This window comes from Neomonachus schauinslandi, chromosome 10, assembly GCF_002201575.2.
Source record: "Neomonachus schauinslandi chromosome 10, ASM220157v2, whole genome shotgun sequence".
Lineage (NCBI taxonomy): Eukaryota > Metazoa > Chordata > Mammalia > Carnivora > Phocidae > Neomonachus > Neomonachus schauinslandi.
Window position 1 is genome coordinate 108619663 of NC_058412.1, and position 21257 is coordinate 108640919.

Below are 21257 nucleotides of genomic sequence, written 5' to 3' on the forward strand. Positions count from 1 at the left end.
TAGGAAGAGGGTATGCCAGGCAATGGGGTTGCCTGAACAGGCATTTTATCAGGCCCCTGGAAGAAGAGGGGCCCCCATTCCTGTCCCCAGGGAGCGTGGAGAGCATCCTTATTTCTGCTCCAGGTACAGCCCTCTCCGTGATCAAGTGGGCTCACTCGGTCTTGTGTGCCAGGGGCTGTTAAGTGGAATGAGGGTCACAAAGAAGGAATGACTTGCTCCCATGACGTCAGTGCCTGAGAGGAGGCAGTTCTTGGGCGGGCTAGTGCCTCCCCTCACCGCCTGGTGGCAGATGGAAGGAGGTGCAAAGAGCCTGCATGGAATTTGGGTTGAGAAACCTGGAGGGTAGTGGGGAGTTGTCAGAGGGGCTAACAGGTTGGGAAGAAATTGGAGGCTGAGTAAGCTCCATGCAACACGGCCGGGAGCTTCCTGGCCCCAGGTCCCATTCCTTGTACTGCCTGATTGCCAGACTCTTCCTGGGAGCCTGTCTGGCATGTCCACCCAATAAACATCCATCCTATGACGTAACTGGAGTGAGTCTCCTTCTTGCAACCCAAACGGCTGCACTGGGACACGGAAGATCTAACTGTGAATGCAGCTCATTCTGGGAGACTGCCTGCTGGAGGTGGTCAGCAAGTGCAAATTACATGACATTTGCCGCAAACTACCTATGCTCAAGAGATGTGTGCTCCTTCCTGCTCCGTGAGGCTCTAGGTGCTGCTCACCAACTCTGGCCACATCACCAGCACCTTGCTTGGCACGCAGTACGTGAGCACTTAGTAAGCACTGGTTTTTCTACATTGTTGTCCAGGGGGGTGGGGCGGGGGTGGAAAGTGTGCACCCAAATGGGTGTCCCCAAATGGGACAGAGACAGAGCAAGCCAAATGCAGCCAGATGTTCTTAGGCTGTCCAGGGAAGAGAGGGTGCGGGGAGGATTGCTTCTGCGCATCTCCAAGGGGACATAGGTCCACCTGGGATTGGAAGGTTCTCAGAGGGGTTAGTTGTGTCCCTCCTCAGAGGTCTGAGGCACCTCAAGACTTTTGAAATAAACTTTTAATTCACGTGTGACACACATACAGAAAACCACACACGCTGTAAGTATACATCTCGGTGACTTTCCGAAAAGTGATCAAGCCCATGTAACCAGCACCCAGATCAAGAAACAGACCATTACCAGCACCCCGGAGTCTCCCTTGAGCTCCCTCCCAGTTGCAAGCCCCCTGAAGTTAACTTCTATCTTGTTATCTAACACCAGGGATTTGACTGGCCTGTTTTTGAATTTTATATAAATGGAATCATATAGAATGTCCGATGACTTTGGAAAACTGTCTCACATTATCTATTAAAGTGGAAGCACTTCTGCCCTATGACCCTGAAATTCCACCCCTGGGTAGCTACGCCAAAGGATGAAGGGCTCTATCTACTGTGAGGCTTGTAGGAGAATGTTTACAGTCACCCTGTTCTGGGTCATTCTTCAGAATGTGTCTTGTTTACAGATGGTGGATGTCACCCAAATTACGTGAGCACTTCAAAGATTTAACTCTCCCTGGTTAGCCTTCTTCCCAGGACACTCCCCAGTGTCCCTCGGGAGAGTGACTCCAGCAAAGCCACTTGAGACATCATCTTTCCCACAGCGGCTACTTGTGGGATCCATCTTCTCAACTTTGGTCCAGTGGCCCCACACCCTCCTTGGCAACCTCCAAATAAATCGCTGCTCTGAGATTTCTGCAGAAAATTCCTCGGATATACTTGGACATAGCCCACCCGGGTTGGGAAGGCATCCACTTTGCAAGGATGACTCCAACCCCCACCCACCTTGTTTTATTAGCACTGACTGTGTGCCCGACCCTGTGCCAGGCAGTAAACAAAGACAGCCCCAGACCCCATGGACCTCAGGATCTGGGGGGAGAGAGACAAGGAAATGGGCAGGGAGAGGTATATGCAGGGGATAGAAACCAGGCTTTAGGTCAGGAAGGACCCCTTGACAAACAGGCACCAAAGCCTATGTCTGCAGTGGGAATAGGGGCTCACCAGTTTGCTATTTTCTTGCCCGAGAGGACCCTGATGTCCACAGTGAAGCCTCCCCTCCGTGTTCAGAGCCTGGCCGCTCGAGGAGTCTGTTCTGCTTCCCTGGCCCCCCAGCTCAGTTAGGGCTCAAGCCACCTCCATGTCCTCACTTGTCAGGCTGCACATTTGGTGTTGTCCCATCTCTGTGATTTCTGGGGCTCTCTTAGCTGCCTCTCTCTTCTTCCTCTTCAGGACTCCTTTATCATGGTTAGGACTGTGTCTCCATAATTTCCCCTTCCTCAAGATCCACGTTTTGTTTTGGAATCTCTAGTTGTGCTCCTGGTTAAAGATGGAAGCCTAGATCTCCCTGTCCACCCCGACTCTTCCCCAAATCCTCCCTAAAAGAAGAGATAGCCAAATGCACCCAGGGTGTGATAAGATGCTTTGCTTTCTGCCCTCCATCCCCCTGCTCATGTAGCAGGAGGATCAGGTGGCCTCTGCTGCTGGTGGCACCCATGGTGACCCCATTTACTCATCCCCAGAGGGAGGGGTTGATGTCTCTCCAGCCTGCCCATACTGGAGTCCCCAGCATGACCGCCTATGTCTATATTAGGTCTGGTTCCCCAAGATGAGGTTCCATGTGCAAGTGATGTCAGGCTGTGCTCCAAGGGGGAGCTCATTAAATGGACGAAAGGAGCAAGACAGGCGAAGGCAGGAAGCTGGGGACACACGCACACAAATGTCCACAGTAACATCTCAAAACTAGGAACCACCCTAATGTCCAGCAACAAGAGAAGCAATGAAAAAAATGTTATATTCACACAATCAGATGCTAGTTAGCAATGAAAATAACTGAACTAAGCCACACACAAAAGCTGAATGCATTTCACAAACTGTGAAAAATATTTGCAACTCACATTCCAGACAAATCTCCCTTATATATATAAAGAGTTCCTTCAAGTTGCTACGAGAAAGACCAACAGCTCAGTAGAAACATGATTCAGGGAGCAAGACATACAAATGGCTCTTAAATGTTTGAACAGTTATTCAAGCTCACTGCTAGGAGGAATGCAAATTAAGACTGCACTTTTACCTTCAGACATGTGTGTCATGGTTTGAGAACTGTGTTGGTAAGGTTGTGGGCAAAGGGGCACTCTAGATATTGCTGGCACGACTGTAAATTGGCACAAATTGAAGGGCAATTTAAGTGTATCCTCCCAAGTCATAAAAACACATCTTTTGACCCAGGAATCCCATTTGTAGGAAATTATCTCACAAATGGGTTTATGTATAAAATTATCCATCACAGGGACACCTGGGTGGCTCAGACGGTTAAGTGGCTGCCTTCAGCTCAGGTCATGATCCCAGGGTCCTGGGATCGAGCCCCGCATTGGGCTCCCTGCTCAGCGGGGAGCCTGCTTCTCCCTCTCCCTCTGCCTGCCGCTCCCCCTGCTTGTACTCTCTCTCTGTCAAATAAAAAATTAAAAAATCTTTAAAAAAAGAAAATTATCCATCACAGCATGGTTTGCAATAGCAGAAGGGCTGGAAACCATTTATATGCCCAAGAGGGGACCATACGAATGAGTGGCAGCATTCAACTATAAAAAATGGTGGGGACGCGCACCCACTGGAATAACTAAAATTGAAAAGATTGACAACACTAAGTGCTGACGAGGATGTGGAGGAAACGGAACTCTCCCACGCTGGTGGTGGGAATGCAAAATGGTACACTCGCTTTGGAAACTAGTTTCTTTCAAACTTAAATATGCCCTTTTGCCATGTGACCCTGCCCTTCTACTTCTGGGTCTTCACAGATGAGAAATGAGAAATGAAAACATAGATTCATACAAAAACTTCGCAGAAATTGTGTAGCAGCTGCATGTAGGAGAGTCTCACGCTGGAAAAGACCCCAAATGCCTGACTGGAGAATAGAGAAAGCGTGCTTCCCTCAGCCCATGGAACATACTCGGCACTACAAGAGGAAACAATGTCAATGAATCTCAAAAACATAGAGGGAAGAAAGCCAGACACAAAGAGTACATGCTTTACAACAACATTTATATGAAGTTCTGGAATAGGCAAAACTTAACGTATAGACACAAAGTGGATCAATGGTTGCCTGGGGGGCTAGGAGTGGGAGAGAGTAACTGGGGAGGGGCACAGGGGAACTTTTTGGGGGTGATGGAAATTGAAGCCAGCATCCACCTTGTCAGTGCAGGTGAAAGAGTGAACACTAGAGGTCTTATTGCCTCCAGGCATGGCTGGACTGGACCGGCCAAGGAACCTCCAGGAATGCAACCCCGCTAGCTTACAAGTAGTTAATCAGCACTACCCTAAGGATATTATTACCGGATGTACCTAATGAAACCTCTACCATAAAGAACAAATATACTTTTCAGATTCCAAGTCTCTTGAGATGAAAAAGACCTCCCAGGGGACCGGACGAAATGGCACCAGGGCACCTGCTAACATGACCTCCTGGGCCTCCAGTCAATGACACCCACCTTCTCAGGACAGCCCTGCCCCAAATTTTGCCCTTAGAAACCTTCACTTGCAAGCCATTGGGGAGTTTGGGACTTTTGAGCCTTAGTTTCCCATTTTCCTGGGTGGTGCCATACCAGTAAAAATAGCTTATCTTCACTGCAAAAGCTCAGTGTCAGTTTTATTGGCCTGCTGCCCACAGGGTGGACAAACTCTCCTACCTGGTTTGGTTACGGAACTTTGTATCTGGATTATGGTGGTGATTACAAAGGTGTATGAATTTATCAAATTCATCTAACTGGATACTTAGAACAGGTGCCCATTATTTTTAAAGATTTTATTTATTTATTTGAGATAGTACGAGCAGGGAGGAGGGGCAGAGGGAGAGGGAGAAGCAGGCTCTCCACTGAGGAGGGAGCCCGACCCAGAGCTGGATCCCAGGACCCCCGAGTAGCCACCCAAGCACCCCCAGGTGCACTTTATTGTATGTAAATTATATCTTAATAAAGTTAACTTAAAAACCTGAAGTAATAATAATAGGATAATAGTAATAACCATAAGACCACTCTAAATGCACTGATATGAAGGATCTCCAAAGTGTCGTAAGTGGGGGAAAAAAGTGCAGAGAAATGTAAATCAGAGAAAAAAATAGGTCTGTATTGTCTTGGGTGTGCATAAAATAATCGAAAATCTACACAAGAAGCTAAGGATAGTGGTTTAGCGATGGTTGGGGGATGTGGGTTGAGAGGAGGGACAGAAAAGGGAGGGATGATCTCTTAACATCTTAAACTTTTGATGTTTGAATCAGAACAACATAGGTTTCCCTCGCTGCTGGAACTCTTCCTAAGGGAACCTCCGCATTTGTTCTCAAAAACAAATAGATTTGCTTAAAAGCTAACATCCCTTGTGGGGCACCTGGGTGGCTCAGTCCGTTGAACGACTGACTCTTGGTTTCAAGTCAGGTCATGATGTCTGCTAGTGAGATTGAGCCTAGGCTCCCCGCTCAGCCGGGAGTCCGCTTGAGATCTCCTCTCCCTCTCCCTCCTCCTCTGAATCCCCCCCCAAACAAACAAACTAACAAATAAAATCTTTAAAAAAAGTTAACATCTCTCACTATCAGAATACCGTGTACTCGCTCTCCGAATTTACTCAGTACACAAACCTTTTAAAAAAGAAACAGATGTTGCCAAAGCAGAAAGCAGAAAGGATCCCCCACGTCTGGGAGTCGGTGGCTTTGTGCAATTGTTCCCTCTGGCCACCACCAGGGACTAGGGCTGCCCCCGCCCCCACCCGGGCGCCCGCGCGGCCGCCACAGGGGCTGGCGGCCACCGCACGGCGGCCCCGGCGAGCTCCGGGCCGCACCTGCTCCTCGCGGGCGCCTGCCCCCCTTCTCCTAGGCCCACTTCCGCCGGGTTCGGACCAGGGCCCCCTCTGGGCAGGCTTGGGGAGCAGGCGGGGACAGAGGTCCGCCCAGGGGACGGCGGCGGCGGCGGCGGGGGGCGCTCCCTGCGCAGACCCGAGGCGCAGCAGGCGGCCCCCCGCCCTGGTCTCTCCCCCACGCACCCCCAGGGGCCCTCACAGGCCCTTCCGAGGGGCCCCGCCCCATCCCCTCTCCAGCCCCGCTCCGCCCCCGCGGGGAGAGGGCGCGGGGACCTACCCGGCGGCTGGGCGCTGGCGGAGCCCCGAGGGGCCGCACGGATTCCGCCGGCCCTGCTCCTGCGCTTAGACGGCCGCTCCAGCTCCCTCTCCCCGAGGGCGCGCGGGGTCGGGCGGCAGGGCTTGTGGGGGCCCCGTGCGGGGTGGCGCGGGAGGGTCGGGAGGCTGCGGGCCGGCTGCTCTGGGCGTGCGTCGGCGCGGATCCAGCCGGGGCGGAGCCGGGGCCCGGCCGCCCGCAGCCGCCGTGTGGCGGGCGGGGGCGCTCCCAGCGATGGGCCGGGGGGCCCCGAGAGCTCGAGGGTCGCGGGCGTGCCTGCTGCTGCTGCTCCTGCGGCTGCCTTGGCCGGTGTGGGGGGCCGAGGCGTTTCAAGGTGAGTGGGACGTGCCCCGCGGCGCAGGGGATGTCGCTGTCCGCCCCCGCGGTGGCTGGGAGGGCAGGGAGGGTCTCCGCAGGACCTGCGCAGGGACTCTCAGCTGTCCTGGGGCTGGACTTGGGGCCCAGACCGACACACTCTGCGCAGCTGCCACAGTGGCAATGGCAAAACGGGGGGCGGGGGGGGGGGCGATCCCCTCTGAGCAGCCGCCCCAGTTCCCAAAACCCTCTGCCAGGACTCTCGGCCTTGACCACCCCTAGACCCCATGCACCGATGTGCACGTCCCGGCACCTCCATCCCTGAGGCGCAGCCCACGGGGTCCCAGGAGTCCCTGCTGTGCCCTCACCCTCCTGCAGCCTCGCGCTCATCCCCAGTAGCGCAGGGCCTTGGGGCTGTGTGTGTGTGTGTGTGTGTGTGTGTTTTGTTGATATTGTCGCCTTGTTTGGTGAGATAGAGAAGGGTGCTTCAGACAGAAGGGGCCCTGGGAGTTAACCTCCACACCCCCAGTGCATAGGAGGACTGGCCAGTCCTGTACCCTGTATGGGAAGTGGCCTGTGGAGGGACTGGGAGGACACCGGACACTGGGGAGGAGGCAGGAATGGCCCTGCCGGGCTGGTCAGCCTGGGGGCACTGGGTTCGGGAGCACTGTCCGCGCGCGCGAGTATCCAATAGGGATAGGGTCCTGTTCTGTTCTGGGGCCCTGAGGGGCTGGGATGAGAGCCCTCATGCCTTTGGGGATGGCTGCTCCCTCCTCCTCAACCTGGGGTCAGGAGAAGGTGAGATAACCCCTGGGAGGAGTGGAGAAGGGCTTTGTGCTTCCCAACACCGCATTGGCTCCCTGAACCTCATCATCACAGCTCCATCTCTGCCCCCCCTCCCTCCTCAGGGGTGCCATGAAGAGAACCCCCAACCGGCATGCACACCTGTGCACAGGCCCACCCTCCCCTCTCTACCTGGGAAGCCTAGGGCCAGCAAGAGGTAGTTCTCCACACCCAGTTAAGTCCTCTCTGGGCTGGTTGCCCCCCACTCCTCCCAGATTCACTCAGATCCCTCCCCCACCGTAGCAACTGGCTCATCCAAGCAGGGAGGGCTTCCTGGGGGAAGGGGACTCCTAGAGGTGCTGCTATTCCGGGTCTTTGATGACCGGGTCTGGGGGAGAGGATGGAGGAAGAGAAAGGAGTTGAGGTGGACTGGCCAGAGCTGGAACACTTCCGCAGTCAACCTTCTCAGCGTGGGGTCAGGGCTGGCTGGGTGCTGGGTGGCTCTCGGTTCTGGGAGCTGGGCTCACTTCCCCAGGGATTGTGTCAGAGGACAGGGAGGGCTGCCTACAGGCTCTGGGCTGCCTGGGGCCTGGCTCCTGCAGGGCGGGTGTGGCAAGAGCCTCTGGGACCCAGTGTGGGGTGGGGGGCAGGGAGCATTCCAGGGGAGCATTCCAGAGCCTTCTGAGTAATGCTTGGCTCTGGTATTCCTCCAGAGCCCCCTTAAGCACGCCTGGCCCGGGCGCACTCAGGCTCTGTTCCCCAGGCCTCCCCACCTTGAAGATCCAGGGAAGGGGCTTCAGAGCTAGAGTCCCCGGAAGTCCCGCTTCCAGCATGAAGCCCCCAAGGGGAGCTCTGGGCAAGGTGGGTCTCCCCAGATATCTGGCGGCTGTTTTTCTCAGATGGCGGAGACACAGGCATCCTCTCTTCACAGATCTCTCACCCCAAAGGCATCTGCTGCCCAGTCTAAAAATACCCCAGGCTGCCTCCCCTTTGCTTTCCCTTCTGCACTGGGGGCCTTGGTCTCTTCCTTGTGACCTCTGACCCCCAAGCCTCCCCCAGGTCAGTGGGGCTCCCACTTCCCCAGCTGAGCTCCTCTGTCTCTCTTCTGCCACCTCCCTGGTTCCAAGGATGCTCCAGGGGTGGCCACTCTTCTCCAGGCTATACCTTTGAATGTTGAAGATAGAGTCTCCTATTCCAACCAGCTGATGTCCTGTAACCTCATCCCTTGGTCGTCCCCACCCCCCTATGTTCCCCCTCATCTTTTACTCTGTCCTCCCTCCAGGAAACAGCCCTGGAGAACCAGTCACCCTGCACTGGGTCCCGGATGCACGAGCCAGACGCATGGTCACCCTGGAGGAGCCGGTCAGTGCCAGCTCATCCTTCCCTCTGCAGGAGCCCAGGGTCTCCCAGCCCCTTTGCCCCTCCTCATTCAGCGTGGCAGTTTGGCTGGGGGCCTTTCGGGCCCCTTCCAGGAGGGTTGGCAGGTGGGGGTGGGGAGATATCTGGCTCACATGAGCCTTCACACATGGAAGTCATTTTCAGGCTTCCTCCCCCACCTCCCCCTACTCCCTCCCTCCCAGAATTATTCAGGCCACCCCCACCCCACCAGGCAGAGGTGGGGCCAGAATCTGTGGGGCCTGAAACTTTTCAGGGACCTCTTTAAGAAAACCCCCAAATATCTTCCTTTTGCCCAGTTTACTAGAATATGTTACCCTGTGGACACATTGCTGTTCCCTCCAGGAAAACTTCAGCCTCCCTGGCTCATGCAGAATCCACTTCTGGTCAGGGGGCACTGGTCACTCTCCGAGTGCCCCCCAAATGCACCTGATTTTGCTTCTCCAGGATGCTCTGCCCCAGCTTCCTGCCAACACCCACCCATCACACACTTCCAGAATAACCGTGTCCCCATCTGTATGTGTCACACAGCTGTGCTACAAACCAGGAGGCCAGTGGCCTTGGTATCCCCATTTCACAGAGGGGCAGACTGAAGCCCAGAGAGGTTGGAGAAAGTGCCCAAGGTCACACAGCCTGAGACCAGAAGCCCAGAAGCCTGAGGCCCACTAAGGTCTGAAAGACTTGTAACCATTGACCAGTATCCCCCCCCCCCCCCCAGGTCTAGAGAGCCCTCTTCATCCTGAATTTTCAGGCAAGAGAGGACAACCTACTCTCTAAGCCAGCAAAAAGGAAGGCAGGACGACAGTGTCATGAAGTCTAGGAGGGCCCCATAGGCCCAGCAGGCTTTAACCTAGGACCTTCACTGGGTCCCCCAGACCCCCAGGGGCCCCCATTCAAGCGGGCCCAAGCTTTGAGTTGGTTGTCCTAGACATCACTGGCAGAGGGGAAGGCTAGGGACATGCTGGAGTCACACTGACTGTGGTCCTCCCTCCCGGTCCAGCCTGGGCTGTGATGAAGGGCATCCCAGAAGGCATTCCTTTCCCCTGCCTCCAGGAAGCCTGCCAAGATGAGGACAGTAGACAGAGTTGAGGCAGGGAGTCCTGTCCAAGTGGCAGGAAATACCCACATTCCAGGTTAGGGATGGGGTGCTAGGTGAATAGCCGGGTCACCAAGAGGGCAGGAAGCAAGGACAGGAGGGGCTGCAGAAGGACAGAGAGAGGGGAGCCCGGGCAGGGGTTGAGGTAGGAGGAGGCTTTCCATCTGGGGCTGCTGTCTGTGCTTGGTGCAAACCTTTCTCCAATAAAGTAAGTGGCATTCCGGCCATGTGAGCTCATGCCTGGGGCCTTGGGGAGGTCTCTTGGCTGGGGTGGGGGAGTTGTCTGCTCCCACCTGCAGAGAAAAGGCCCCCAAAAGAATCTGAGCCCCTTGGCCTGGGGCCCAGCCCAGTGCATGGTGGGATAAAAGGGCAGGGCTAGCAAGGGTGGGGCCAGCATTCTGAAGACACAGCAGCTCTCCACGAGGCTCCCGGGCCAGCTCCAACTCTGGGCCCCCAGCCAGGCAGAGTGGACAAGGAGGGGCAGATGGAGTAATCCCGCAGGGTGGGAGAGGCAAAGAGCCTATGGAGAAAGAGAGGCTGGGAGAGGCAAAGAGGCTATGGGGAAGGAGAGGCTGGCCCAGGATGTTTTCCTCTTGGCCTGGAATGGGGGGGTTAATGTTTACTTCACGGGCTCAGTGAAGCAGGTGTGGGGCAGGCCTTCAGGAGGCCAGGGAAATTTTCGGTCTGTCGGAATTGGAGGAAGAGGGAGTAAAGTCTGAATTCTACAGGGAGTGGGGAGCAGCAAGATACAGAAACAAGAGGCTGTAAGGACACCTGAGCCTGACTACCCGACGCTCCTCCACCCAATGTCTTCAGGACGCCACTGTCCTCCCCACTTAGAGGAGGGCTTCTGGCTTCTGGCTGTGAAACAGGAGGGAGGGCCAGAAGAAGGGCCCAGTCACCTTGTGTAAGGCAGGATACCTTTCTGGGACCCCTTGTCTCATCTTTCCGGAGGATGTGGTGTTCACCTAGCAGGCTGGGTCAAATGCCTGTTGTTAGAGCCAAAAGCATCCTGAGTTTGGGAACATATATGCCTGCATGTTCTCACCCCCACCCACACCCACACCTGCTGTGGCAAGTGGGGGAGGCTACTGCCCCCTGCCTCCTGCGCTCTCCCTCACCAGCCAGCTCCCCATCCCAGCCCTGAGCCCATCCCTCAGCCCTGCTCTCCTTCTTGCCCAGGTCTCGAAGCTAGACACAGGATTGGTGGCCTTGAAGGCTGAAGGGCAGGAGCTCCTGCTGGAGCTGGAGAAGAACCAGTGAGTACCAGGCTGGGGAGGAGGCTAGCAGCCAAGAACAGCCCCCCTCTCCAGGGGGGGTTGGTGTGGGGGGCACTGAGGCGAACACATGAGAGAGGCTGGATGGGGCGAGGGCCCCAGAAACAGAGGTACAGGTGACAAGAAGAGTCATGCCAGCCCATGACCGGCTCCCTCAAGGCTGAAGTAGGCTGCTGAGGCTGGGTGAGCCCTGCTGTGGGGCTCATTCCTCGTTCCAGCCCCAGGAGCACCTTGTTAGCTTCCTGCCAGAAATGAGTGAGCATCACCCTGTGGGTGCTCAAAGGATGTGCTTAGTCAAAAGAGAATCCAAGATGGATTCCAAGAATGGGTAGGTGCTCTGGGCTGAGGGATAGCAGGGAAAAAGGTGCTGTGGCTACCAAGTCCAGACACATTCAGGGGGAGGCAATTTATCTGGCTTGCCTGGAGGGTCTCCATCGGCAGGGAGGGGAGCAGCGTGAAATAAAATTGGGAAGTCCCAGTAGGACCAGATCACAGAGGCCATTTTAAGGCTGAGTGTCCAGGATGGGGCAAAGCCAAAGATTCTGAGCTGGTGAATGAGCAGGCAGAGATGGGCTGGGTGGGGTGGGTGTCCAAGATGGAGCGTGGGGTCTGGAAACCATCCAGATGGAATTACCAAAGCTATCATTCATTGAGTGCTTGCTTCCTCAGAGGCATTGTTCCAAGCACCCTACACACGTTGACTTCTCCCCCATGGAGCCAGATGGACCAGGAACACATTCTAGTTCCACCACATTTAACCACAGTTCCTCTGAGGCTCAACGTCCCCACACATGAAAGGGGGTGACCACATCGCCTACTCCTCGGGTTGAGTGTGTTGTGTGTATTGGGGGAGCCAAGCTAGAGAAGGTGGAGGAAAGACTAGGAGGTGGAGAAGCAGGCATCACAGGTCTTTGGGTTGGTCTGGCAGTAAAGAGGTCAAGGCGAGATGGGGTTGAGGATTTTCTTTACAGAAGAGAAATGGACTCATGATTGATTCACCTTGGTGGGAAGGGCCCTGGAGAGATGGAGAAAGAAGGTGGAATCGTTACTGGAGTGGGGTCTGAAGAAGGTGGGGATGGGGATTCCTGCTCAGGTGGGCAGGCAGGAGCAGCTGTGAGCAGGTGGAGATTCTCTTTTCTCTGGAAGCATGGGGTGAACATCACTGAAGGATGGGTGGGGAGCTATGTGGGGTCGAGGGGCCAGAGAAGGTCTGAAGGATCTTGGGGACAGGAAAGAGGACGAGAGAAGGTTGACCAGATGCCCAACAAGGCTGAGCAGCAGGTAGGGCCACCTAGGGAGGCCGCTGCACTTCCTTGGCTCCAGGTCCCACCTCCTCAGTGTCTCTTGAATCCTCCCTCCTGCCCTTCCCCAGACCTGTGGACCCAGCTGCCTGCCACAGGTCCCACAGGAACCACAGACTCTTTCCCCATTCCTGCTCCTCCCTGGTGCTTCCTACACTCCTACTTCCCACACCTCAGCCATCGCCAAGGCTCCTACCTGCCCTCCACCTTTCTGCCTCTAGCCCAGGGTTTTCTGACCTGAGCAACACATGGCGGCTCCTGTCTGTTCCCTAAGACACATGTGGGTGCTTCCTCAGTGCTAGCCCTGTGCCTCGCTTCACAGAGCTGCTCAATTAGCATTCAGGGGGGAAGGCTGGAGGGCATCCTGGAAGAGGCCAGGCTGAATTAGCTGACTTTAGCTGACTCTTACAACACCCCTCCCAGCAGGCTGCTGGCCCCAGGATACACAGAAACCCACTATAGCCCAGATGGGCAGCCAGTGGTGCTGGTTCCCAACCACACGGTGAGATACTCCCGTGGGCTCTGAGGACAGGGTAAGGGGTACTGGGGGGTGCACTCCCTGCGGACCTCTCCACCATTCCTTCCCCATTCTCCTCCTGTTCTTAAGGAGAGGCTGGAGCCAGCCCCCCCCCCCCCTTACCCCCATGCCCTCTCTCTCTTGCCCCTCCCAGTTCAGCCCTGGCTGAGCTTTGGGGCTGGGTCTCTTGCTCTCCAGGACCACTGCCACTACCATGGGCGTGTGAGGGGCTTCCCTGACTCCTGGGTAGTCTTCAGCACCTGCTCTGGGATGAGGTGAGGAGTTCCGTGGGAGGGAGCTGGGCCTGGGGCTGGGGCAAGAGTCCCCTCACACCCTCCTCTGCACTCCTCCGCGCCCTAGGGGCCTGATCACACTGGACAGGAATGCCAGTTATTATGTGCATCCTCGACGAGCTGGAGACTCTGAGGACTTCATCACTCACAAGATGTTCCAAATCGGGCAGCTGCTCGGCTGGAAAGGGACCTGCGGCCACAGGGATGCCAGGAGCAAAGGGGACATGGCCAACCTTTCTCGTGCCACTCAGATCAAGGTCAGGGGCACAGATAGGAGGGGGAATGGGAATGCAGTATCCATAGCCCTCCAAATCACAAGACATAGGAATACACAGCCCCGGTTCAGGGCCTCCGATCCTGATATTTTTATTTGGAGGCTGAAGAAACAAGTTCTAGCAATTTTTATTTATTTTTGTTTTTTTTATTTTTTAAAAATATTTTATTATTTTTTAAAGATTTTATTTATTTATTTGACAGAGAGAGAGAGAGACAGCAAGAGAGGGAATAAGCAGGGGGAGTGGGAGAGGGAGAAGCAGGCTTCCCGCCGAGCAGGGAGCCTGATGTGGGGCTCGATCCCAGGACCCCGGGATCATGACCTGAGCCGAAGGCAGACGCTTAACGACTGAGCCACCCAGGCCCACCCCCTAGCAATTTTTTAGAGTTAACTTTCTGCTTCCTGGGAATTGGGGTTAGTGGTCAGGACTCAAGCCCAGCAGCCTGCTGCTGAGGGTCACCGTTGCCTCTCCCCAGGAGAGGAGGGAGGTCCGCAGGAGCCCGAAGTTCCTGGAGCTGTACATAGTGGCTGACCACACGCTGGTGAGCCAGAGGCCCTGGGGGCTGTCGGGGTGGGATGGGGCCAGTTCAGCCTGTCACACCCTCTTATGTCTGCCTTTCCAGTTCTTGACCCAGCACCGGAACTTGAACCACACCAAACAGCGTCTCCTGGAGGTGGCCAACTATGTGAACCAGGTTGGGGTTGGTGGAAAGACACCCCTAAAGGGGGTGACCGTCATATGGGCTGGCAAGACCTAGGGGAGGTGTGGCAGGCTTGGAGATGAGGCCCGGACCCGAGCAGAGAAGAGAGGGCGCCCCCACGGAGGAGCACGGGCACTGTGGCACGTCCTGTCCTCACCCCCATCCCGTCCGCAGATTCTCAGGACTCTGGACATTCAGGTGGCACTGACCGGCCTGGAGGTGTGGACGGAGCAGGACCAGAGCCGCGTCACGCCGGACGCGAATGCCACGCTCTGGGCCTTCCTGCACTGGCGCCGGGGGCTGTGGGCACGACGGCCGCACGACTCCGCGCAGCTGCTCACGTGGGTGCCTCTGATGCCCACGCGGGGCCCCGGCCCGGCCGCCCAGAATCCTGGCCCGGCTGGCTCACCATGCATGCGTTCCGCCTTCAGGGGTCGCGCCTTCCAGGGCACCACCGTGGGCCTGGCGCCCATCGAGGGCATGTGTCGCGCCGAGAGCTCGGGAGGCGTGAGCACCGTGAGCTCCACCCCTGGGGATAGGAAGGGGGCAGCAGAGGAAGGGGAGGGTGGGGGGGAGGAGGCGGCCCCGCAGCCCGCCCTGACCGTCCCCGCTCCCTCTCAGGACCACTCAGAGCTCCCCATTGGCGCAGCCGCCACTATGGCCCACGAGATAGGTCACAGCCTTGGCCTCAGCCACGACCCCGACGGCTGCTGCGTGGAGGCGGCGGCCGAGCAAGGCGGCTGCGTCATGGCCGCGGCCACTGGGTACGGACGCCGCGGTCGGTAGGGGCTGCGGGGGGAGGCTCCGCTGGACCAGGAGGCCTTCCCCAGCTGCCTTTCTTGGGAAGAAATGGTTATCCCTCGATTTCCTCTCCCGTAAAATGGGGATATGCCCATAGCACCGCCCCGAGAGTTCTTCATGACGCTTAAAAGGAGGAAACGCAGAAAAAGCAGATTCTCACAAGTATGAAGGTTATTTTCAGAACATTCTAGCGAGGATTCTCTAACCCCGGGAGGAACGGCGCTAGGTCGCGATTCGACCTCGAGTCCTGGGCTGCCTGGTCCCCGCCTCGGGCTCGCAGTGTGACTTTGTGCAGGTTACTTGCCCTCTTCCGGCTCTGCCTCTGGAGGATCCGGGCCGCCGGTCCCTTAGGCGCTGTGCACGCAGCCAGGGGCTGTGCGGCCAAGTACAGCGGGTAGTGGTGGGAGGGGATCGGAGACGAGCTGGGGGCTGAGGGTGGCGGTGCCCGCACGCCCGACGCCCTCCCCTGCCCGTAGGCCCCCGTTCCCGCGCGTATTCAGCGCCTGCAGCCGGCGCCAGCTGCGCGCCTTCTTCCGCAAGGGGGGCGGTGCGTGCCTTTCCAACGCACCCGACCCCAGGCTCCTGGTGCCCCGCGCGCGCTGCGGGAACGGCCTCGTGGAGGACGGCGAGGAGTGTGACTGCGGCGCCAGCCAGGTCAGGTCCGCGCTCCCGGACCCCGGGGTGCGGGTGGGGGTGGGGGCCCGAGGCTGGCGCCCCGCCCGCCCCCCTCCCCCGAGGTCTGGGGCGCGGCGTCCTCACCTGGTCCCACATCCCCTTTTTGGCTCCAGGAGTGCCCGGACGCCTGCTGCCTCGCCCACAACTGCTCGCTGCGCGCGGGGGCCCAGTGCACCCACGGCGACTGCTGCGCGCGCTGCCTGGTGAGGGCGTGGGAGGCTCGGGGTGAGGGTTAGGGGGCGCTTGCGAGCCGGCCTGGTGGTCTTGGCTGACTGGCACGCTCGGGTCCCCCTGCGGGTGCGGGCTCTGCTCTGCCCTCCAGCCTCTGAGCCGCGCTTACGGCGTGGATCTCTCCCTGTCTGTTGTCCCTCTGTGCCTCGGCCACCCTCCCTCCACCTGGTCACCTGCGTAGCTGAAGCCGGCTGGCGTGCCGTGCCGCCGAGCTGTGGGCGACTGTGACCTCCCAGAGTTCTGCACGGGCGCCTCCCCTTACTGCCCCCCGGACCTTTACCTACTGGACGGCTCGCCCTGCGCCAGCGGCCGGGGCTACTGCTGGGATGGCGCGTGTCCTACACTCGAGCAGCAGTGCCAACAGCTCTGGGGGCCTGGTGAGACCACCCGAGCACCCCGGCCCATCCTCGGGCCTGCGCTCTTTTCTACTCCAGGGAAGACGGGAGGGGGCGGGGGCCCTGAAGCCAGCGCGGTCTCGCCCATGCGTCCTCAGGCTCCAGCCCAGCCCCGGACGCCTGTTTCCAGACGGTGAACTCCGCGGGAGACGCCCACGGGAACTGCGGCGAGGACCGCAAGGGTGGCTTCGTGCCTTGTGCGCAGAGGTGAGGAGCGGAGGGGAGGGCGGGGAAGCTGCGTAGTGCGTTGGGGCAAGGACACATCTCGCTGTTTGATCACCCTGCACTTTCCTCCCCAGGGATGCGCAGTGCGGGAAGCTGCAGTGCCTGGGCGGGGAGCAGCGCCCACGCCCGGCGCACACGGTGCCCGTGGACTCCACCGTTGGACTAGGCAGCCATCAGGTGACCTGCAGGGGAGTCTTCGTGCTGCCCGGTGTCCAGTTGGACGTGCTCGACTTGGGCCTGGTAGAGCCAGGTACCCAGTGTGGACCTAGCATGGTGAGCCCTGTACCCCCCCCCCCCCGCCCCTCCCTAATGCTTGAATCCTGCGCGGGGAGCATCACTCCCCCCGACTGCCCGGTGCACACCCTGCCCATAGGTGTGCCAGGACAGGCGTTGCCAAAACACTACCTTCTGGGAGCTGGAGCAATGCCTGGCAGCCTGCCATGGCCATGGGGTGAGTGTCAGAAAGTTGATGGGGGCAGGTGGCTTGGGGTTCCTGATCCCATGGGATCCTCCTTCTCTCTTCTCCTCTGTAGGTTTGCAACAGTAACCAAAACTGCCACTGCGCTCCGGGCTGGGCTCCGCCCTCCTGCGACAAGCCAGGGTTTGGTGGCAGTGTGGACAGTGGCCCTATGCAGCCTGAAAGTGTGTCCATGGGGGACAAGTGGGGAAGGCTGGGATGGTGCACCTGCTAAGGACTCAGCCTTGCCCTGTTGTCCCCAGACCACAAGGCCTTCCTGTTGGCACTGATCCTTAGCTTTCTGCTGCCTCTGCTCCCGGGGGCTGGCCTGGCCTGGTGCTGCTGCCGGCAGCCGGGGTCCCGTCTCCAGCAATGCCTCTGGGGCTCGAGGAGAGATGCCGCATGCCGTGGGTAGGCTCTGAGCCCACTCCTGTGGTTCTTGCCTGGGGGAGCTGGGGTGGGGTCCTCAGACCTTGTCCCCGGCTGCACAGAGGTGGCCGGAGGCGGTGGAAAGGAGCCCTGAGCAGGAGGCCACAATGGGTGTGTGTGGATCCCTGGGGGCCCTCAACCCCTCCCAGTTACTGAGGTTCAGACCCTCTTGACCCCCTCTTCTGTCTCTCCCACCAGGGGGCTGCCTCACCCTAGACTGCCTTTATTCTACCAACTCATCCTTCGGTTCTTGCTCCACTGTGCCCTTCAAGACTTTTCTAGCCTCACATGCCTTTTCCCACTTCCTCTGCCTAAATGTCTCCTGTACACCTTTCAAGTCCGCAGATGCTGGGCCCAGCACATCCTTTCACTCCATACCGCTGCTTAGCTATGGGGCTGGCTGCCCTTGTGCCAAGGGCCTGCCCTTCACCCAGTTCTCCGTGACCTGGGAGGAGGTCACATAGTACCTGAGCATGGTTGATCACCCGGTGCTGGTCAAGGGAGGCCCCCTATGGCACATCTGACACAGCCTGGCCTTGGGAGTACTCCGGACAAGCTGCAGGAAAGGGCAGGGCTTGGGCTAGAGATGGGGGCAGAGGGCAGCCCAGACAGGGGCAGGGCACCAGCCAGGTCACAGGTTCTGAGAGGGCTTTGACACAATGAGCAGTGATTGCAGGTCTATGGGGGAGGAGCAAGGTGCTCAGAGTTTGGTGTGTCAGCATCAGGGGTCCTGGAGGCCGGGCGGGGTGGGGGGCAACCTGAGTGATGCCAATATCTGGAGGGATGCCAGGATGCTGGGGTGATGGCAGAGCTTGAGAGAAATGTCAGGGCTAGAGAGAAGTGCCCATGGCCCCAGGAGGGCAGGAGTCAGACCTGGAGCCTGGAACCCAGGGGCCTCTCCCAGGAGGGAGCAGGAAGGGAACTGGAGGCAGGGATGTGGACCAGAAGGGTAGAGACTCATTCAAGGCAGAACTCAGGTCGGGCATGCCTGCTCAGGACCACTGTGCCAACCTCCTGCCATCTTATTGCACTGCTCAGGCCCAAAGATGCCCCAAACAGGGACCGCCCCCCCAGCAGTGTTCACCCCATGGAGTTGGGCCCAGCAGCCATTGGAGAGCCCCGGTCCCTGGGTGAGTGAGGCACAGGAGGAGATGGGGAGGGAAGTGAAGGATGGGCTCTTGCCTTCTACCTCCTTCCAGATGGGCCCCCCTCCTTTCCACATAACACCCAGTCACCTTGAGGCCCCTGAGCCCACCTTGCCCCAGGGACTCCTGCCTGTGGTCACAATATATGTCCTCCACCCATTGCTGCAGACCTTGAGGACTCTGCCTGAGCCCAGGAACCACCTTGAGAAGCCTCTGCCCTGTTGTGCTGCCTGCAACCCCAAGGTAGGTGGGGCCCCCCACCTCATCCACCCACCTCTGTTGCCCCTCATCTGCCGGCCCCTCTGAGGTTTCTGAGCTTGGGTTATTATGCAAATGAGATTTGATCTTGTGGAAAAGCTGTTGTCATGGAGACCAGATGCTGGAAGCCCCCAGGGTGGGAGAGAGAGAAGTCGTATCTCTTCCTGGGTCACTGGTCTTCACTGAGGGAGGAAAGGGGGTCCTGGCCCTCAGGGGTGATCCCTCCTCTTCATTTTCAGCAGGTCAAGCCCAGAAGCCAAGATTCTGTCTCTGGTGAGAGGGAGCTCCCGAGATGAGGATACTTACAGACAGTCGACCTCTGACAGCCCCTCTGGGGACTTGGTCTCCCAGGGAAGAGCCAGAGAGTCAGACCTCACGTACTTTGGCAGCCTGCAAGTTTCTTCCCTGAGTTGAGCTTGCCCCACTGACTCCAGGACCCCAGAGCCTTATCAGAAGGTGCCCAATACTGTCCGCATTCCTTAAGACTAGGGAATTCTGGTAAGGTACATACTCCAGCCCAAGAATCTATCAGTCCAAGGAGCAATGTTCATGTAGTCACTGACCTCCTGTCACCAGGGGAGGCTGGGTCATGATGGGCATCAGGAGAGGCCTCTGTCCAGGGAGCCTGGGTGTCTCTGCTCCATGTATTTTACCCAGACCCAGCTCTGTAGAGGCCAGCAGCTGCCAGGCCAGAAGCCAGCTCTGGGGGCTCTACATTTCAGACAGAGTCCACTTCCCTGGAGCCTGGCCCCAGCAAAAACAAACAAACAAAAACACCCAAACAAAATCCTTGGGACCCTCCTCCCTCCCTTTTCCTGCCTTATCTTGTCCCTCAGACGCTTCCTCAGCCTCACCCCGGTTCTTGGTCCTCCACTTGAGGTTTTGGAGGAGTGTGGGGACTGCTGTCGCTCCCCCCCGACTTTGGACACTACTCAGCCTCTCTTCCATTCCCTGGGAGGGGACAGTGGGAGCTGTTTTAAAACGGACACCAAAGTAGAAGTCAGAAGAAAGACATGCTGCCTTTGAGCCTCTGTGAGTCTTTTCTGTATATAGATCCAACCCCATGGGGCTCCCTGAGGGTCCCAAGGGGTGGTAGCTGGTAGGTGGAGCTTCAGATGGCAGCCAGGGCCCCAAATGTATCTGGGATGGTGTTACCTAGCTGGAATGACCCCTTTGCCCCACCTCTTTTGCCTCCCTTGGAGATTCTGAGAAGCCACTTATTCTCTCCCCGTGCTTCATGAAAGAATTGTTGGGTGACCTTCTGTATCAGTCAGCTGTTGCTGTATAACAAAACTACCCCCAAAACATAGTAGCTTAAAACAACTAATTCTGTGAATTGGCAAATTAGGTTTAACTCAGCGGGTGGTTCAGTTGGCCTCTTATGATTGCAATCAGCTGCTGGTCAGTTGGGCAGTTCTGCTTCTGGGGTTGGCTGGCTGTTGGCTAGAGTGATGTGGACAAATGGGCTATGCACCCATTTTCCAACAGACTAGCTCAGGCTTGCTCACATGACAGCTGGGGAGGACTCGAGAGAGCAGAGCAGTATTAGGGTAAGGCAGGTGATGCACTTACCTTGAGCACAAAAGAAAGACAATCAAGATAAGTAATATTTTAATGCAATATTTTAAAAGATCAAAATCAGTGCAAAAAAAAATCAATTACGAACAAAATATCAGGATTTTAACTGAAGACCAGATCAGTGACAGTGTGATGCCAAGCCACATTGGAACCTGAGGCAGAAGGAAATATTTGTAATAGTGATCCTGTCTCACCCCAGTCCCAATCCTGCCAGAAAGTAAGTGGAAGCTTGCAAAGCTTCTAGAAGATTCTACGACTGGCACATTTTACTTCCATAACGCTCTATTGGCACAAGCAAGTCACAGGGCCAGCCCAAATTCCAGGGATTGGAAGAGAAACTCTACCTCTTGATGGGAAGAGCAGCAGAATCATGTTTCAGAGCGCATGAAGACTTGGGGGAATTTTTACAAACAAGCATCTCTGCCATGGGCAGCAGAGAAGAGGCAGCCCCGGGCTCGGGCTGGCTCCTATTCCATCAGCCCCAGAGGTTGAATGAGACAGTTTTCTGAAGCTGCCTTGTCTTTTTTTTTTTTTTTTAAGATTTATTTATTTGAGAGAGCAAGCGAGCAGGGGGAGGGGCAGCGGGAGAGGGAGAGAGACTCTCAAGCAGACTCCCCGCTGAGCTTAGAGCCAGATGCGGGGCTCTATCTCAGGACCCTGAGAACATGACCTGAGCTGAAACCAAGAGTCCGGACATTCAACCAACTGCACCACCCCGGGACCCCAAGCTGCCTTCTGTCTTAATTGATTAAGATTTTGATTTATCAAAATGAGATTTTGATTTATAACGATGACCTGAGTACTGACATGGAGAGGTTAAGGCCACTGAAAGGAGTTATTATTACTTACAATTCCCAAGAGAAGGGGTCATGTCAGGCCATGCAGGGCCACATGGGGAAGCACGAGGTTCAGAGGGGAGGCAGAAGCAGGAGT

At 57.1% G+C, this 21257-nt stretch overlaps 1 protein-coding gene across 1 annotated transcript; it reads left to right on the forward strand.

Moving 5' to 3' along the window:
- The first annotated feature begins 6397 nt into the window (after window positions 1-6397).
- On the forward strand, window positions 6398-19956 carry ADAM33 (ADAM metallopeptidase domain 33). The gene is made up of 22 exons (XM_021689032.1): window positions 6398-6512; window positions 8559-8638; window positions 10950-11026; window positions 12769-12847; window positions 13061-13137; window positions 13223-13412; window positions 13906-13971; window positions 14053-14124; window positions 14305-14471; window positions 14562-14646; window positions 14752-14894; window positions 15408-15585; window positions 15720-15809; window positions 16019-16214; window positions 16331-16439; window positions 16532-16730; window positions 16831-16908; window positions 16991-17099; window positions 17178-17325; window positions 18382-18473; window positions 18657-18731; window positions 18986-19956. Exons 1-21 carry the CDS (start codon window positions 6413-6415, stop codon window positions 18674-18676), a joined length of 2355 nt encoding a protein of 784 aa, XP_021544707.1. The 5' UTR covers window positions 6398-6412; the 3' UTR covers window positions 18677-18731; window positions 18986-19956.
- The last annotated feature ends 1301 nt before the right edge of the window (window positions 19957-21257 follow it).

Bases quoted from the DNA above. Each gene is read 5' to 3' on its own strand.
- ADAM33 (XM_021689032.1), top strand. From the start codon at position 6,413: ATGGGCCGGGGGGCCCCGAGAGCTCGAGGGTCGCGGGCGTGCCTGCTG. The intron at 16,215-16,330 runs GTGAGACCACCC...ATGCGTCCTCAG, and splicing joins CCAACAGCTCTGGGGGCCTG to GCTCCAGCCCAGCCCCGGAC. The intron at 18,474-18,656 runs GTGAGTGAGGCA...CCATTGCTGCAG, and splicing joins TGGAGAGCCCCGGTCCCTGG to ACCTTGAGGACTCTGCCTGA.